Below are 18050 nucleotides of genomic sequence, written 5' to 3'. Positions count from 1 at the left end.
CTTGACTCTCTCCCTCCCGATCACCACCTCATTGTCATTGGTGACGTTAACCTCCCCTCTCTCTCTCTCTACTGCTCTATCCACTGACTTTAAGTCTCTCTTCTACGTAACCACTCTCGTCTGTCCACTCTCTGGCCACCCTTTCAAATGGAAACTCCCTTGACCGTATTCTCATCTCCTATTAACTCTCTGCTTCTAATATCTCCACCTTGCCTTCTCCCTCCGATCACTCTATTGTCTTTGTCTCAATCTACACTCCTACCTCACACTTTCCACAACTATTACTAAGCTCAAGTGTCCCTCCTCCAAACTCCCTGAATACCTCTCTGACCTACACCACTTTCTCTCTTCCTAGGCTGAGCTCACCTTTGCATCCTCTGAAGAAGCCGTTGCTAACTCGAACACTGCTTTGTATGCTCCCTTTTCCTTTCACTACCCTCTTACTACAACTGCTCCTAAATCCTTTCCTCCACAGCCCTGGATTACAGCTCTCATCTGCACCCTGAAAACAACAATGCAGAAAAAGGTTTGCACTTGGCAAAGGTCATGACATTCCTCTCTCTCGCTGCTCTTCAAAGCGATTGCTTTACTCCTGATTCTCCCAAAAGTGACTTCTTTCTCTCTTATTTTGTCTCAATCCTCTGTGAGGGGTCAGAAATGTGAGGCGGACAACTTTGTAAAGAGTTTTTAACTTCTGTCATTTTATTAAATAAAACAGGATAAATAAACACCTCACTATCCTTACCCTAACGTGGATTTCCATGCCTATAGTAAACTGAAAGGGAACACACTAACCAAGGGATCTCTAACCCTCACACTTGTACAACAATCAAAACAAAAAGATATAATATGGAAACTGTGAGAAACCCGACGGTATTCTCTCACCTACTTCCCGGGATCCTCTATTCAGGTGGCTAGGGAAGGGCCATTGCTTTTTTGGATCCCGACCTTGGGGTTGGACAAGCGAGGGAGGATCACCTGAGTGGAGGGTCACGGAGGATTGGGAGGGGAAACACCAAGGGCGAGACATGGTATTCCCCCCCCCATTTTCCATTAAAATCGTCTCCCTACACTTTTGGGGGGTATTTCCAAACCCATTCCATTTCCCCCTCCCCATTTCCAACATGTACTGGGACAAGGAAGAGGCGATCGAGAGCAGTAAAGAGTTCTCCTAATGTTAACATAGGAAGGCAGGGAGAGGCCTACTACTATAGTCGGTATACAGTGATTTTAATTCAATCAAAACTAATAACTTTTTTAACGAAAAATAAATAACGAAAAAATATCAACTTTTTGGGTAAAAGTATATATGGGGTGGGGTAAGGGATTAAAACGGGTGGGGGACTTGGGGAAGTAATAAAGTTTGGGAAACAAGGGGCTTGCCCCCCTACCCCCAATTTAAAAAGACAACTCTATTTTTTTTGTTATTTTTAATTAATGAAATAATAAAAACTTTAGTTATCACATGGAACCCTATAGTCCACCAGTAGGCTGTTCCACTGATAGTCAGGCAATTTACCCAAACCATTCACACCTGACTCCACTTGACAGTTACTTCAGATATAAAAGGTGTGGTTCTGCCAAGGAGTACGAGCGAGCTGGGGATGCCAACTGGACCAGAGGAGCCAATGAGCCGGGAGCTGCAGGAAGGGTAGACTGGAGGATCCGGACAAGAGAATGGGGCAACGAGAGGCTGGCCCGGTGTTTGTGAGGGGCTGCAATATGGCTAAAATTCATTTAGTTTTCTTCATGAAATACATAAACATTGAGCTTGGTATAACTTCAAATTTCAATAACAATCACTAAAATGCATTTTCAACTAAAAATCGATGCCTAAAATTAATTTGGTGTGCTTCATACAGTGCAAAAACAATGTCTAGACTTGGTGTAACTTCTAAGCGCAAATTACAGTCGTAATAAGAGAGGACTGTCCTACTGTTGGAAATATTCAATTAGAGTCACAACTTATCGCTATAGGTTTACCCATGTCTTTGACAGCTAAAGTCTATGTTAGTACTGCTTGCTAAGTGATTTAACACATTACACGTAAGAAAATAGACAAAAATAGACACTATCTTTCTCCAGACAAACAAATGCCGTGGCGTCTGCATCGGCCTACACCTGCAAACTCATTACAGCCTGCAGACCTTTCTTGAGGATTGAGAATTGCATTATCCTAGCTAGAACTCTAATCATGGCAAAAATGGACTACTGCAATGCCCTATACCTAGGGACCAGCCAAAAAAACCTCGACAAGTTACACGTTGCCCAAAACAATGCCATCAGGGCTGCCCTCAACATCCCTAGGAGATCTCACATATCGGATACTAGACGCAATCTATACTAGCTCCCCGTCGCACAGAGAATATCTCTCAAAACCTTAGCCCTAGCTTACAAGGCTCAGAACAATTTGGCACCAGATTATCTGATTAATCTCTTCATGCGTCACTCTGCTATTAGACCCCTGAGAACAGCCTATGTCAATGCACTTTCTATACCAAGCTTCAGACTGCCGGGGGAACAAGCTTCCCAGTCCTTGCGGCTAAACTCTGGAACACTATACCTACCACACTCAGAACAGAACCGACATTCCACGCCTTCAAGATCAAAATCAAACTCTGGCTCTTAGAGCTCGATGCGTCCACCACATCCATCTAATATGCCTTCTTATTTCTTCTCATCTCCACAAGTGTCACCTGTGGCACACACCATTTTGTATCTCTGTACTGTTTCCTATCATTCTCGCGCTTTCCAGCGCTGTCTACTATCTGCCATTGCATTAATACCTGTAATTTCTATTGTAATATCTGTAATTATGCACCTTTATGTAACTTGTGTTGAGCCTTAATGCATTCATGTTGCTAGGATTGTCTCCTTTGGGAACCTTGCTAAGCCTGTTTTGTAACCACTTCCTTGTAAATTATGCGCCCAGATGCCTCAGGGCAAGGCGCACATTACAAATACAACAAATGCAAATCTATTGATTAATGTTAATATTAAAGGATATTTGTACCGCGCACTATCACCACCGGAGTGGTCCCCTGGCGGCTCTGAAAAAAAGGAGGGGGGGTGAGTTAGTGGGAGTGAGCAGGAAAAGTGCAAGATAGCAGTGATCTGCTGTTGGCAGCCTCAGCCCGGTTGGCCAGTTGGCTGAGCTTCGGGTGTTTTACGGTCGGTAGTCGTTGTGTGCTGTTGTGCAAGTCTATGTGCGGTTTGTTTTGTTGTTGCAGTGTGGTGAAGTTTGTGCGGTTTGCTGCGTTTAAGGCTTGTGGTTGTGTTTGGTTCGAGTTTGAGAGGTGTGTGCAGAGGAGTGAAATTGTTAGTGGGTTGGTTATTGATTCATGGATTGCACGTTTGGTCCAGGCTTAGCAAAAGAGTCTTATATCAATCGTTGAATTACAGGCTACATTGAGGAATCCATCTAAGTGTGGCACATGCTAACATTCACAATTGTATATAGATGTGACGCAGGCTAGGATTGAGGATTCCATCCAAGTGTGGCACATGCCAACATTCACAATTCCTTCCAGACGTGACACAGGCTAGGTTGAGGAATCCATCTAAGTATGGCACATGCTAACATTCACAATTCCATCTCGATGCAACGCATGCTAACGATTATTATACCTGTCTAAGGTGACGTAGGCTGATTTTGACAGTTCTCTATAGGTTAGTTAACATGGTCAATGTCAAAACCCATTGAGTAATCAGTGAAATATGTATGTGGCCCCCATTTCCTGGAAAATGCTCCATGTCCTAGTTTATTGGAATGCGTTTTCTGAAGCGCTTAGACCTGGACTGCATACCTCTCAATCTAGGAAAGGAGTTTACATGCTTTAACCTAGTCACTAAGCCCCCAAACCTTCCAACTTATAAACGTTCTTTCAGCCAAACTCACTGTGCACTTATCCCCCATCCCTGCCAGGCATATTCAGCATCCTCCATGGCCATAAATGTAGAATGAAATGGATAAGTAACCAAGTGTTTTTGAACAAGTGAGTTAAGTCCCACGTTAAACAATTCCCTCCCTCACTGCATCCCCAATACGTGCAATCTATTCCAAAATGCATAGTATAACTTTGCAACAAAATACAAACAGAGGGGTGCTGATAGGAGCCCGCTTATGCACCTTACATTGGCAGGATCAATAAGAGTGGCAGTACAGCTAAAGCTATACTGTTTCTGAAGGCAGAGAAATACTGCGTTTGCCGAAGGAAGCTGCATCTTCTCAACACAATATAGTCTTATCCATTGTCTGGCATGGGGATATTCATGTCAGTAAACTTGATGGCCTCTTCTGGCACCAAATAAAGTTGGCTCCTTAATATGAAAGCACAGCCTTGCTGGCAATATCATTGCATACTTAATCTGCCGCTCACAAATAAGTTTGTTCACTCCCAAAAAGGCCCCCTTCTGTCACATCGACACAGTGGTCACTGCGGCATCGTTGGAAATAAGTACACTCCTGTGTGCCATCACGTTATCCCGGCAACTCCAGGTAATGTTCTTTTCAAGATGGCGCACACTGTTTTCCTTTTCTCCTCCCAGAATTCGCTCATGTACAAGTTGCAGCCCTGTAACTCTGCTCTGGTTATACGCTAGTGCCGGTTCTCTGCCTGGTAATGTTTCTTCTTTTTTCTTCAACCTTCCCTGCTTCTCTCCTTGCCGCCCACCTTCTCCCCTTCCCCGTTTAGTTTCCTTCGGTTTCCTTGCAGATCCCGCTGGCTCTGCTTGGCCTCCCCGTTGCTTCCTTCTTCTGCCCCTTGAACTTGGATCTCTTCGAGTTTTTCCTCCTCTGTAATTATCCTGTTGTTCAAGTTGGAATCATCCGTCTGCTGTGTTTACCTACCTGCAGTTCTGTTGGATTCTTCTGATTCTTTCACCATCCATCTGTCGCTGTTTGAGCACACCATACACTGAGGGTTTTCTGCCTTTTGACTCCCCCCACCCCCTGAAGTTCGCCCCCCTGGGCCGTCCCTTTGTTCTGCCTGTTTGCTTGGGCAGGAAGGGATGGACTGTTTCTCTACAAGGAACGACTTTCTTCAAAATCAAGGAATGGAAGACAACCTCAGCAAGAGAAGATTCTTGCCAAACAAGAACACCGAGGTGAGCACGTTCTTCAAGGGGCTGATCTTGAGACCACCTCCCCGGGGTATTTCAACAATAAATTCTTGTCCCTGTAGTTTAGGATACGGGTGATGATAGGACGATGTGGGGGCTCAAGGGTCGGGTTCCGGTATCAACGATGGATTTGCATGCTTCGCTGTGAAGTGTGGTGAGAGTGCAGTGCAGTCCAATACTTTAAGAACATCTTCTACAAAGCATTCCATGATGCCTTGATGACCAGCCTCGGGTAATCCACAATGCACACATTATTACGCCTACTGCATGATTCAAGGTCATCACACTTGGACTGGACCACCTTCAGATTCTTGGAAAGCCTTGAAATAGTCAACTTCAAATCTATGTGATTGTCTTCCGTCAGGACAATCTTTGTTTCAGCCTCAGTAATATGTGCACTCACTTAATCTAATTTAAGTTAGTGGTGATATTGTCCAGCTTGCTGTTCACGGAGGTACATCTCTCCTGCATGCTGCAGTTAATTTGTTGCATGTCAGGGGCCGCAGCCTCGTCAGGGGAGGACTCAGAAGTCTGTGCTCTCAGCCATCGTCCTCACAGGAGTCTGCTTTCTGGGCACAGTCCTAGCGAACGTGTCTAAGCTGCCCTTCCTTTGCCTTCTCTGTGCATCGTAGTGTGCCTGTCCGCAGAATAGATGCTCCAAGAGGCTTGCAGGCGCTGAAGGCACAGTGAGATTCTAGCAGGTGCAGTCAACACATCCTTAAGCACTAGTCACTGGATGCCAGTGCAGGCTGTGGTCACAGCTTACTCCAGGGTCTCGACCTTTGCGGGGTAGAAGATAGCTTGCAGCATCAGGGAAGGACTTGTAGCTCAGAAGCCGCTGGCTCCAAGGCCCAGGAGCCTCCAGCAGCACACGCTGATGGTGCTGCTGCAATACTGCACTTCACGGTATAGTAGAGATTCAAGAGCGCAGAGTCAACAGCGGGCCACAAATGATGCCTTGCTGTTCTTTCTGGCTATTTGGTCCATCCGCTCAGCTGTTCTTACTACCTCCTCCTTTATTATCACCTCCTTCTATTATGTGCCCCCCCCTCCTCCTTAGTTTTCACCACCTTCTCTTCTGGCATTGCCATCTCCTCCTTCTCAGCACCATCTCTTCTTGCACTATAACTACCTCTTCTCCTGCTCCTCATATCGCTTTCCAGCCCTGTCCCACTGCTTTCCACAACCTTTGCCATCAGCGCACACTGTGCAACTGGGGCGGTTTGGTTTTATACTTTGTACCACCACCCTCCTTGATGGGCCTTCTAGTGAGAGTGCACCTGTGGCTTGTAATTGTGTAACGGCTGGGATTGACTGCTGCACCTAAGTGCACATGAGGCTGTCTGGGCCCGTGAGACTAATCTAATCATATAACAGGTCTGTTCACCATCTTTTTTTATTAGTATTCTTTCTTCAAGCTCTCCGCCCCAGACTCATTTTAGTCTGATTATGGTGTGCTGCCATCTTTAGTGTTTTCAGCGTGTAACTAAGAGGCTGGAAACATACTGGGTAAGCTTTCATAACACTTTGTTTCTATGTTAATTTGGCGTACATTGACCTACCACCATTGTAGCTTGTGGCCTCCCTTGGCCCTCTTCCTGTGCCTACCTGCAAGGCAAAAAACCTTGGGGTCATCTTCGACTCCACACTCTCTTTCTCTCCTCACATATCTGACGTCTCTAAGAAGTCTCACTACCAGCTACACCTCCTCAGAGGGATCCTTCCCTTCCTCTCCTTCCCCCAGAAGCTCACTGTCTCCAGAGCCCTGGTTCTCTCGAAGCTGGACTACTGTAACAGCCTCTATCTAAATCTTTCCGCCTCTACTCTCCGCCCTTTGCAACTCATCCAGAACAGGACTGCGAGACTTGTCCTTGGCCTCAAGCCCAAGGACCGTATCTCTCCAGGACTGAAATCTCTACACTGGCTCCCAGTGGCTGCGAGGATTAAGTTCAAAACCCTCTGCATTGTCCACAAGGCCTTCTGGGGCCTTGGGCCAAAATACCTTCAACTCTCTTCCTAAATATCTTCCTTCTCGACCTCTTCGCTCATCCACCTCCAACTACCTCGGGGTCAGCCGCTTCTCCAAGCAACGAGCTGGGGGTAGATCTCTCTTCGCAGCAGGGGCCTCCCTCTGGAACAGCCTTCCTGCCTCGCTGAAACTTGAGGAGAACCATCTCCGGTTCCGGAAGCACCTCAAAACTTTCCTCTTTGCCTCCGCTTTCTCTCCCTCTCTCCCCTGCTAAAATCACTGAACCTGCACCGATTCCGCTACTGGGCCACTCACCGATCTCGGTCCTTGGCCAAGCCTCTCTTCCCTGCACTGCCTACCTGCACTACGGGACTATCTCTGTATCCCACAGCCCCTTCTCCTGGCACTTACCTTGCACTTGCCACCAGCTGGCCCTATTAATTATCTTGTATTCCACTAACCATGTACAGCACTTTCCCCCTCTCGCCTTCCCCTTGCACTTTTCCCAGTCCCCTCTCCCCTTGCACTTGCGCGGTCTGAATGACACCTGGTCTAGTAGGATCGTTGTCTGTCTCAGTTTTATCCCCCCCGCCTCATCGCGCCTTGAAACACTTGTGTATAGGCGCGTTACAAATGCCATATCATATCATATCCTCTATATGTGAATTTCTTGATGGGGCTTCTGAAGTCTTTCCTCTCACACTGAACTCGGCACATTTGGGAAATTGCAGTGTGGAAACATTGTACCCACACAACTGCTGAGTTCATCACAGGTCATGTAAATGCTGCAAAAGGACACAGTTGCTCCGTCCTTAAATCTAATTGAGGACTATTTGTACCCTGTTACTTTAATAGGGGATAATTCTAAAGTCCTTGTAATTAATTTCAGGCTTCATATGATCTTTTACCTTTCCACAAACCAGGCCACTATCTCTTTGGGAATGATGGTGTAATGTGACAGAGGGTCTAGCAATATTTCCATGTGGATTCCACCTGTGCTCGCACTACAATATGGTCACTTCCTTGCCAAAATTAGAAAGTCAGTCCGCACGCTTTGTGTTAATTCCTGTGGCATCTGAAATTTAGTGGACCAACCTGAATGGTGCGAATATCTGACATCTGTTTGGAGCGCCACGGCATATGATGGCAATATGCAGCAAAACAAAATTGCTCGATTAGCCAATACTTGTGTTTTTATTTATACAAGAAAATATTATCATGTTTATAATACTGTTTGTGTATTTTTATTTTCTTAGTGCAAGAATGTCCAAAGGTGAGCAGGAACCATTTTATGTTAAATTTGTGAAATCTCAGGAGAACACAGATTTCTTTCTAAAAGCCTATGAGGTAAGAACATTTTGCAGTCTATTTCTGAATTTCTCAAATTAATTCACTGTTGCCGGTCGAAGAATTTGGAGGAAAAAGGTTATTGATGGATTAATTGGTGCAAAATAGCACACTTATTTTCACATTTATTCATTAAATCCATAAAGGGTCTCACCACATTTAGGTTTTGGATCGTAAATGTTGCAAAGGGACCTTGAGTGCAGCCATGAGCATACGCTAGGAGTAAGAAGACAGGAGTATAGCTGTTAGGATTCGCACGGCGCCGCGGTACACGCCAAAGGGCAATCCCTTCTTATGGGCGTACCACACGCCCTGGCTAATCGGAGATTGACGTCCTCGCAACGCTAGGACATGACACAGCAAGCTGTAGCACGATGACATGGGGATCCGCGTCATCTGAGTTTTGGACCAAAGACAGGAGACGCCGCACAGATTCTGGCAGCACATTTTTCAGTTGAGGGAACCAGGTATCTAGACACGTTATTTTAGTGAATTACCTGCCTGTCTTGCTGTGGAATCAGGTTTATGGTGGACAGCAGAATCATCTCACGTAAGGGGCTGTGTTGGGACATAAACTATTGTCACCAACTATTGCAACCTTGTGTATACATGGCACCTGCATCAAAAGGCTTATGTTTGTACCCCTTACTGCAGATCCTGTCCTGCCCTTTGAGAACAAGGTTGTGTTACGTAGCACTCCCGACTGGGAGGGCCTTCTTCCCAATGTAGTCCCTATAGAGTGTCTGGGGGGTGGGAGGGCCTCCTCCTGGTTGAGTGGTGTATTGCCTCCAGGACCTCAAACAAGAATACTCCAGATCTTGCCTAGTTCTGACAATAGCAGTCTCAAATATGTTTGTGAGTGCTTTGTTCATGTTCCCTCTCCGTGTCACAACAGTACATGCCATTAGCATGTTCATGATGTTTTTCAGATTTAGCAATTGCAAGGTTGTGTCGAGGACAACAGAAGTTGAATTCCAGCAAAATAACTGTTTGCTGTCTCATTAACCTGATCTAGATCTTCTTAATGAACCGCTGAAGAGTTGTTTGCTGGATAAATACATCTGTTTTATTGCTTCTCTGTAAATGGTGTGCTGTGTTGCCCTTCCCTTTGCCTTTAGTGATAACACCAAGGAAAGAAGTAATTTCTTAGTCACTTTTTGAAGGAACAATTAATCCTGTCTGAAGCAGTTGACCGCTCTCGATTAGTGCGACTTGACGTTTGATGATGTGATGCCTCTTTTCTCGAGCCTGTGGAGTTGCCAGTTTGGAACAGATTGCATGGCTCAGAGTCTACAATCTGTTTACCTGCAATCGCCCAGTTTAAGGTGCAGTGGCCCCCTTAAGCGCTTAACAGTTTTCTCACTGCTGAAAGCGGGTGGCAAGACAGAGCAGTGGCAACTCCAGGTACGTTTTGGTGAGGGGGGGGAGTCGGGCGGCCCATGGGGTCTTATGGGAGACCCTGTAAACCAAGTTCCATATTGAGTCAATATCTGCACTGCGGACTCTGCCTTCTCAGAAAATATTCAGCGGCATAAGGGCGGTGTCTGAGCTGTCCCGATCCCTGGCTTTTCTTTGGAAGGTTGGGTCTGTTTGTCTGGATGCACTTTGCAAAGTGTGCCACAAGTTGTGTTTGGCAGTCCTTTAGACTGACAGGCAGAGGTTGAGAGACATTCTCCATATTTTACAAGGCTAAAGTCTGCAGTGCTGAAGGCGTGCAGTACGCGTTACTGGTTTCTCTGAAGTCATGTGACACGCTATGTATCTGCCGTTTACATGGCTTATACTCTTCGAAATCGAGCTGGGAAGGGCACAACAGCATCCTGTGTTAATAAACCTGGAAGCAGTGCTATAGCAGGGAAAATTACAAACTTTGTCCTGTTTCCACATATTACGGATTTGTGTCACTCGGCAGCAATACTCACTGATAATCATTTTGGTTCATTAGGGGCCCGGACTGTGCTTTCACTAATTGATAATATCTCCCTACTTGACCTGTGCTTGAATTTTTAAAAAAAGCCTTGGAGGAAGTCCAGGGTAAGTTAGGGAATAGAATGGCGAGTCCCATGCTAACAAACCACCTAGAAATGAACCCATGTTCTGTGCTGGAGAGGTCAGCGGATGTACAATTAAGTGGTAGCCCATATCTGGACACCTTTTTCTCCATCTGTACATGACCAATCTCTATCCCAGCTGTTGATTGACTCCCCCAACGAGGCTCATGACCAGAACTCTGCGGACCTGCTTGTTGATCATGAGCACAATACAGGCTCGCTAAATATACAAAAGGACTAGTACTGAATTCTGGTTAATATAGATTCTCTTGTGCATAAAACCTCGGAAACCATGTCTAATAGAATAACAATGGTTGCCGTAATGACACAAACCCTACTACCCAGGTGGAGGATGTTAGACAAATGGGGAGTGAAATGCAAGAACACTGTGATCTCATCTGTACTTGATGCAGAGGACTTGGAAAATGTTATAACTGTTTTTGCGTGCTTAGTCCCCTGCTTCTGCGTCTAAAGAATTCTCTGGCAGAATAAAACGCCAAGCGTCTATGAATAATTCAGTGAATTTGGCCGCTACTAAGGAAGATCTTAATGAATACTCAGTTGTATGCACTTCAAACTTAGGTGGCCTCTCCACTGTGTACCTGATACCCCTTACTGTGTTCACCGTGTTCCGAATTTGTGGTAAACTAGGGTTTTCTCCCTCTGCAGGATTTTCAAACTTAGGTGGCCTCTCCACTGTGTACCTGATACCCCTTACTGTGTTCACCGTGTTCCGAATTTGTGGTAAACTAGGGTTTTTCTCCCTCTGCAGGATTTTCAAACTTAGGTGGCCTCTCCACTGTGTACCTGATACCCCTTACTGTGTTCTGAATTTGTGGTAAACGAACGCCTGCCGCTCTCTTCCTATCCACTTGCGCTTGTCCTGTCTTCCCCCACCCACTCCCTCCTATTCTATGGTGCTCTCTATCTCACCAATCTTTTCTAACTGCTTCTCCATTGACTATCCTGCTCTCCTCACTAAATCTGGTAGGAAAAAGTTTAAAAAGGACATCCTGGTCTCCAACCCAGGCCTCCCTATCGCTGACACCTACACCAGTGCCTCCTCCAAGGAAACTCTGACTGACATCCTCTTTTTCGTGCCTTCTCCTGACCTATGGACCCTTCATATGGTCTCTGTGCTCTCTCCTTTCTCCTCTTCCCCCATTAATGGTGGCACCCGTTGGGATGTCCTCTTGGCTTCCTTCCACTCCTCTAAGGCCATCATTAATGTCTATGCTAATGGGACCGTCTTGGTCCAAGGCCCTCAGGCCAACCTTCACCTCTTCGATAGACGCTTCCCACGCCTCATCAACTTCCTCTCCTCTCCTGCTGTGCCCCCTCCTCTGTCCTCGACTAACTTGCCTCTTCCCTCCCTCCCCACCCCCTCTCATGCTCCTTCTTCACCTCCGCAGGGCGTACCTCTGATCTGTACCCCTCCCCAGAAGTCCTTCAAAGATGGCAAACTTCTCCACATTGCCACTCTTAACTCTCGCTCTGCCGTCAAACATTCCTCTGATATCTGCCGCCTTCTTGAGGAACTTGACCTTGACGTACTCGGTCTCACTGAGACATGGTTCACGGCCAGCTCTGTCACCAGCTTTGACACACTCCTACCCGACGGTTACAAGCTCCTCTCTGTGCCCAGGCCCAACCGTGCGGGGGGAGGTGTGGCCCTTATCTTCCCTGAGTGGATTCCTGCCACTGTTACTCCCATGCAGACCTACTCCTCTTTTGAATGTCTTGTCTGCCGACTCTCTCTCTCTCCTAGCCATTCCCTTACCGTGGCTACTATCTATCGGCCACCTGGTCAAATTTCCTCCTTCCTCTCCAAGTGGGCGGACCTCTCCTCCTCACTCCTGTCCTCAACCACCCAACTCCTCTTTCTTGGAGACTTCAACATCCACCTGGATGCCTCCTGTCCCCCCTCTGGACTCTTTCGCAACCTCTGCGACTCTCTCTCACTCTCTATTCTCCCGTCTGGGCCGACTCATTCTGCAGGGCACACTCTTGATGCCCTGATCTCCTCTGACCTTCCCCTCTCTGTCCCTCTCTCCACTCCTCTCTCCTGGAGTGATCACTTTCTCCTCTCCTCCCACCTCACCCTCCCTACCCCACAGGCAAAGCCACCCCCATCACTGCCACCTTCCTTCTCGGTCATCCGACCCATGAAGCGCGTGTCAGTTGAGGCTTTCGCTGCCACCTTCTTGCCCCCTCCTCCCCCTTCGGCTGACTCCCACCCTGACACAGCCCTCTCCACTCTCCACTCCGCTATATCTGATACTCTTGATATCCTTGCCCCTGTCATGAGAATCCGCCTGAAGCCCAAAGCCAAATGTAACTCCTGGTATGACTCGGATCTCGTCACCCTTAAGCGCAAGTGCAGGGTGGCAGAGAGGAAATGGCGTGCTTCATGTTCATCCTCTGACAAACTGGCCTGTCGCCTGCTCCAAAGGCAATACCGGCTCTCCGTTCTCACCAAGAAGAGAGCCCTTATCCAAGCCCGCATCTCTGCGGCATCTAACAATTCGGCCGAACTCTTTAAAATCTGCAAGGAGCTGGCCAACCCTGCTGCAGTCTCTACCTCTCCTGTCCCCTCCCAGGCCCTCTGCACGGCACTGGCCTCTCACTTCATTTCAAAAACTCAGGACATCCTGTCCTCACTCTCCTCCTATAACCTCCCCCCCTCTATTCCCTGCCCTTCCTCTGGCTCTTCTGCAGCCACCCCTCCTCTCTCCTTCTCTTCCTTTCCCCTTTTTTCTGCTGACGAGGTTTCAAGACAAGTCCGATCTATGAAAGTCTCATCAAAACAGGTCCACCCCTGTTCCTCCAAAACTATCAAGGACCACATTGACTCCTTGGCTCCTGCCCTTGCTGACTTCTGCAATCACTCCTTCGCCTCTGGAGTCTTCCCATCCCCTCTCAAGCACTCCCTTGTGCACCCCCTTCCTAAGAAACCCTCTTCCGACCCTTCCTGCCCAGCTAACTATCGCCCAATCTCTATCACTCCCTTCCTGGGCAAGCTCCTTGAGAAACTGGCCATCTCCCAGCTTAATCGCCATGCTCAATGTGTTGGTAGTCTTCATGACCATCAGTCTGGCTTCAGAGCTGCCAGAAGCACGGAAACTGCTCTCCTGAACATCCGTGAGGACCTGCTCTCGAACCTTGACTCTAACATTCCATGTGTTCTCATTTTGCTTGATCTCTCTTCTGCCTTTGATACTGTCAACCATACCATCCTGCTCAACCGTCTCCGTGATAACCTCGGTATCACTGGTCAGGCTCTGACGTGGCTGACCTCTTTCCTCTCAAATCGACCTCCCAGGTCCAACTGGGGTCTTTCCTCTCTGACATCTTCTTCTCTACCTGTGGTGTCCCCCAGGGATCTAACCTCTCTCCCTGGCTGTTCAACCAGTATCTGGCACTTCTCGCCCACCACATCGCCGCTCTCTGCCCCTGCTTTCAGTGCTATGCGGATGATACCCAACTCATTTTCAGGCTACCCTCGGCCTCCTCTTCTCCTTCCCTCATCTCTGACTGTCTTTCTGCTATCCAGGAATGGTGTGCCGCCAACAACCTCTGCCTTAATGCCAGTAAGACTGAGATTCTACTCATCGGCACTCCCACTCCCTCCTTCCCTGCTGCTCTCTGGCCGGCCTCTCTGGGCCCTCTTCCTACTCCTACCTGCAAGGCAAAAAACCTTGGGGTCATCTTCGACTCCACACTCTCCTTCTCTCCTCACATATCCGACGTATCTAAGAAGTCACACTACCAGCTACACCTCCTCAGAGGTATCCTTCCTTTCCTCTCCTTCCCCCAGAAGCTCACTGTCTCTAGAGCCCTGGTTCTCTCTAAGCTGGACTACTGTAACAGCCTCTATCTTAATCTGCCCGCCTCTACTCTCCGCCCTTTGCAACTCATCCAGAACAGGACTGCAAGACTTGTCCTTGGCCTCAAGCCCAGGGACCGTATCTCTCCAGGACTGAAATCACTACACTGGCTCCCAGTGACTGCGAGGATTAAGTTCAAAACCCTCTGCATTGTCCACAAGGCCGTCTGGGGCCTTGGGCCAAAATACCTTCAACTCTCTCTTCCTAAATATCTTCCTTCTCGAGCTCTTCGCTCATCCGCCTCCAACTCCCTCAGGGTCAGCCGCTTCTCCAAACAACGAGTTGGGGGCAGATCTCTTTCCACTGCAGGGGCCTCCCTCTGGAACAGCCTTCCTACCTCCCTGAAACTTGAGGAGAACCACCTCCGGTTCCGGAAGCACCTCAAAACCTTCCTCTTTGCCTCCGCTTTCTCTCCCCCTCTCCCCTGCTAATACTACTGAAACTGCACTGAATCTGCAACTGGGCCATTCACCGTTCTCGGCCCAGCCACTCTCCCCTGCACTGCCTCCACGGCAACCCCTGCACTACGGGACTGTGTCTGTATCCATACAGCCCCCCTTCCCAGCACTTGTCTGCACTTACCTCGCACTTGCCACCAGCTGGCCCTTGTTATTTATCCTGTATGCTGTATGCTTATAACCTTGTACTGCACTTTCCCCTCTCCCTTCCCCCATGCACTTTTCCCTTCCCCTCTACCCTTGCACTTGCGCGATCTGAATGACACCTGGCCTAGTAAGATCGTTGTCTGTCTCCCCTTGTTCCCCCCCCCCTGCCTCGTCGCGCCTTGAAACACTGGTGTATAGGCGCATTACAAATGCCTTATCATATCATCATATCATAATGGATATATCGGAAAGCTCTGATGTAGAGAAGGAGGAAAAGAGAGTGCAAGGGCATGAGAAAAAAGTAAAAAGAGAAGAGGATCAATTGTCTTGGGCATGCTTGCAAATTTAAGATATTTTTGACCAATCCGATGATGGCCCTATTAATAGGCAAACGTTTCTTAAATTGAATTTAATACCTAAGTTACGGGTCATTGCGTCTATTGATATAGGCTACATTGAAATGGTGGATCAAGTGTTTCCCAGGAAAACTCTAGTTCACTGCTACTCAACAAAAGTAATGTTGTTAATTTTAACATACCTACACAGTCTCATTAAAATGGGATTTGATCTATCAACATATGAAATAGAAGCTCCTGGCCTGAACCAACCATATCCAGAGCGAAGAGTCACTTGCAACAAACAAGGGATGCAGATAATTGCCTTAAAATCTACAATGGAGAGGCATAACCTGCAAGCTATCACTGATTAGGCGTGGGTCCCACAAATCTTGCACAAAAGCAGCATTATTTGTAAAGAATAATTAGCTAAAGCTCCTGCATATTGCTTCACGGAATACCAGAGGGTTTAAACATCTAACCAACTCTGAGAACACTTTAAAAAAAAAAAAAGATGTTGTTATTCTTATGCAGGTGACTATGTACTCCACTGTCAATTGACGGATACGTGATTGCTATGATAGAAGCCATTAAAGGCCACATAGGTTGGACTATTCGAGGCCTTCAAATTGCTGTTAAGAACATGAGATTTCTTACTGTGCGTACTATTATTAAGACAGTCGATGTGCTTGCTGTACATGTGTTTAGGGCTTTGGGACCGGACATACTTGTTGTTAATGTATACAGTCCTCCGGGGGGTTGAAACAGAAATTTATATTGAGGTTCTTGATGAACTATGCATGCAACTTGAGTGAGTGTCTAAATGTGATTGGCAGTGATTTTAATGTTCACTGTAGAATGATTTCGGTAGATGCAAGCTTTAGTAACTTGTATGCTACTGTGATGAATCCGAGGGTGTATCACTCCTTTCCCGGGGATAGCCTCCCCCTATGTGGCTAGTGGACGGCAGCCACTACCTGATCCTGACTCTGGGGTGACTGTATGACGGAGACTCACAGGGAGACACAACGCCCTTGGAGGAAAACACATTTCCTCCTTTCACTGTCACGGATGTCTCCTTAGTCCCTCATGCCTTAATGGCATATTGTCACCCTCCTCCTCCACCTCCTGTATAATGCTAGGGTGTTTAAACCCCAAATTCCCATTAGGGAAAACATAATGCAGACTGGGACGAGGAAGAGGCAGAGAGTAGTGAAGATCACTCCCCGGGGAGCTCAGTATCCACTTAGCCCAAGACATTTGGAAACCAATTACAAAACAACTGCCACAAATAAGAGTGACCTAGTAATGATTATTACAAGGCCCGGGCAGCGAACTCTGTGTTCTAGTTGTTGGGAAATGAGTAAGCAAACGGGGAAGTTTTGAAATACGGGCTGGTCACATCTGACCGGCGTGAGAGAGGAAAGCAGCAGACGCCAGATCACTTCGCAAACCGTAAGCTTGCCAAGCACCGCATTGAAGGCGGGTACGCTGTGGCAGAGGTTGGAAAGTCAGACCCGACGAAGGAATGGAGAAGCCAAGGTGCGGGCGGTCCACTGTTTGGAGAGCGAAAGCCGTGGAAACAGGGCATCCCGAAAACTGACACCACAGAACTGCTGCGCTGGGGGCTGCCTTGCTGTGCATGCAAAGGCAGTACAGCAAGGCAGAGAGGAACGAGGTGGCACAACAGACAACCAGTAAGCCCTGGGAAGAAAGTAGGGTAACTGGAAATAATGGTTGCTGTGAATCAACAACAGAAATAGCCAGTGAACCTAGAAGAGGTGTATGGTTTACCGGGTGGTTAAATAAAGGAAAACGCTTTTTGATAATGCCACGAGCAGAAAGCAATTATATCATTAGAGAAGCCAGTGTTTCTAACGTAAGTTATTAATGGATTATTAAAGCCCAACCGGGGAGGAAAGAGTAACCCATATGACAAAGACCTGGCAAGCAAATATACTAAATGAAGGTTGTGATGGAAGAGTGATCCAAAATATAAAGCCCTGAAAAGTAAATACACCGGTTGAAATTAAGTATTTGAGTAATTAACTATTTATACAACAAAGTCCTGGCAGTAGAGTATACCATGTGAAGGTTAATGTTTAAGTGATGAAGGCTACGTGATCTGGCAGAAAGTTGTCCAGGTGGAGATTGATATAAGTAATATTGTAAGGAAAGGTCCTTGGTTTAATGAACTGTTGGGAAACTTTAAAGAGATGAGGGATGGCCTTAAGAGAAGACATATCCCTAACAGAACTGTAAAGTATTAAAGGAAGAGAAAGCTTGGGGAAGGGAGCCAATTCCCAACAAGTGTTGAACCAATGAACATGTATTTAAGGAACCTAGGGAAGAAAGCTAATCCCTGGTAATAAAAAGCATTGTTCATGAGAAAAGCCTTTCGGTTGAACTGCAACTTTTGTCTTGAATTTTTACATTTGATCATTTGGAAAAGCCAAGACCACCTTGTTTGTGACAAGAGTCTTTTTGTTGGATTTGAACGCCTGTGTTGAACTTGAACATTTGAGCACTTGGACAAGTCAAGAAACAACTTCCTTTACACCTTTAGAGTTTAGAGTGTGAGGGCCAGAAAAGGATTATGGACAAAGGACGGATCCTTTGTTTGGCCATCTTGGAACTGGACAGGCTCTAGCTTTGGTTTGAGGTAGGGTAGGGAAATTCCTCCTAGAATAGGGAAAGTGAGGCATTTTCCAATCCCACTTATTTTAATAAATGTT

At 47.0% G+C, this 18050-nt stretch overlaps 1 protein-coding gene across 2 annotated transcripts in view; it reads left to right on the top strand.

Moving 5' to 3' along the window:
- The window catches only part of TOPBP1 (DNA topoisomerase II binding protein 1), a 1370800-nt gene that overhangs the window by 51911 nt on the left and 1300839 nt on the right, over positions 1–18050 (top strand). For both annotated transcript variants that reach the window (XM_069648712.1, XM_069648711.1), the window contains exon 2: positions 8347–8437. In XM_069648712.1, coding sequence (XP_069504813.1) covers positions 8354–8437 — 84 coding nt within the window. In that variant the 5' untranslated portion in view covers positions 8347–8353. The remainder of the gene's footprint in view (positions 1–8346; positions 8438–18050) is intronic.

This window comes from Ambystoma mexicanum, chromosome 2q (assembly GCF_040938575.1).
Source record: "Ambystoma mexicanum isolate Mex_15411 chromosome 2q, UKY_AmexF1_1, whole genome shotgun sequence".
NCBI lineage: Eukaryota > Metazoa > Chordata > Amphibia > Caudata > Ambystomatidae > Ambystoma > Ambystoma mexicanum.
Note: the sequence above shows the minus strand (reverse complement) of the source record. Positions and strands in the feature narration are given on the sequence as shown.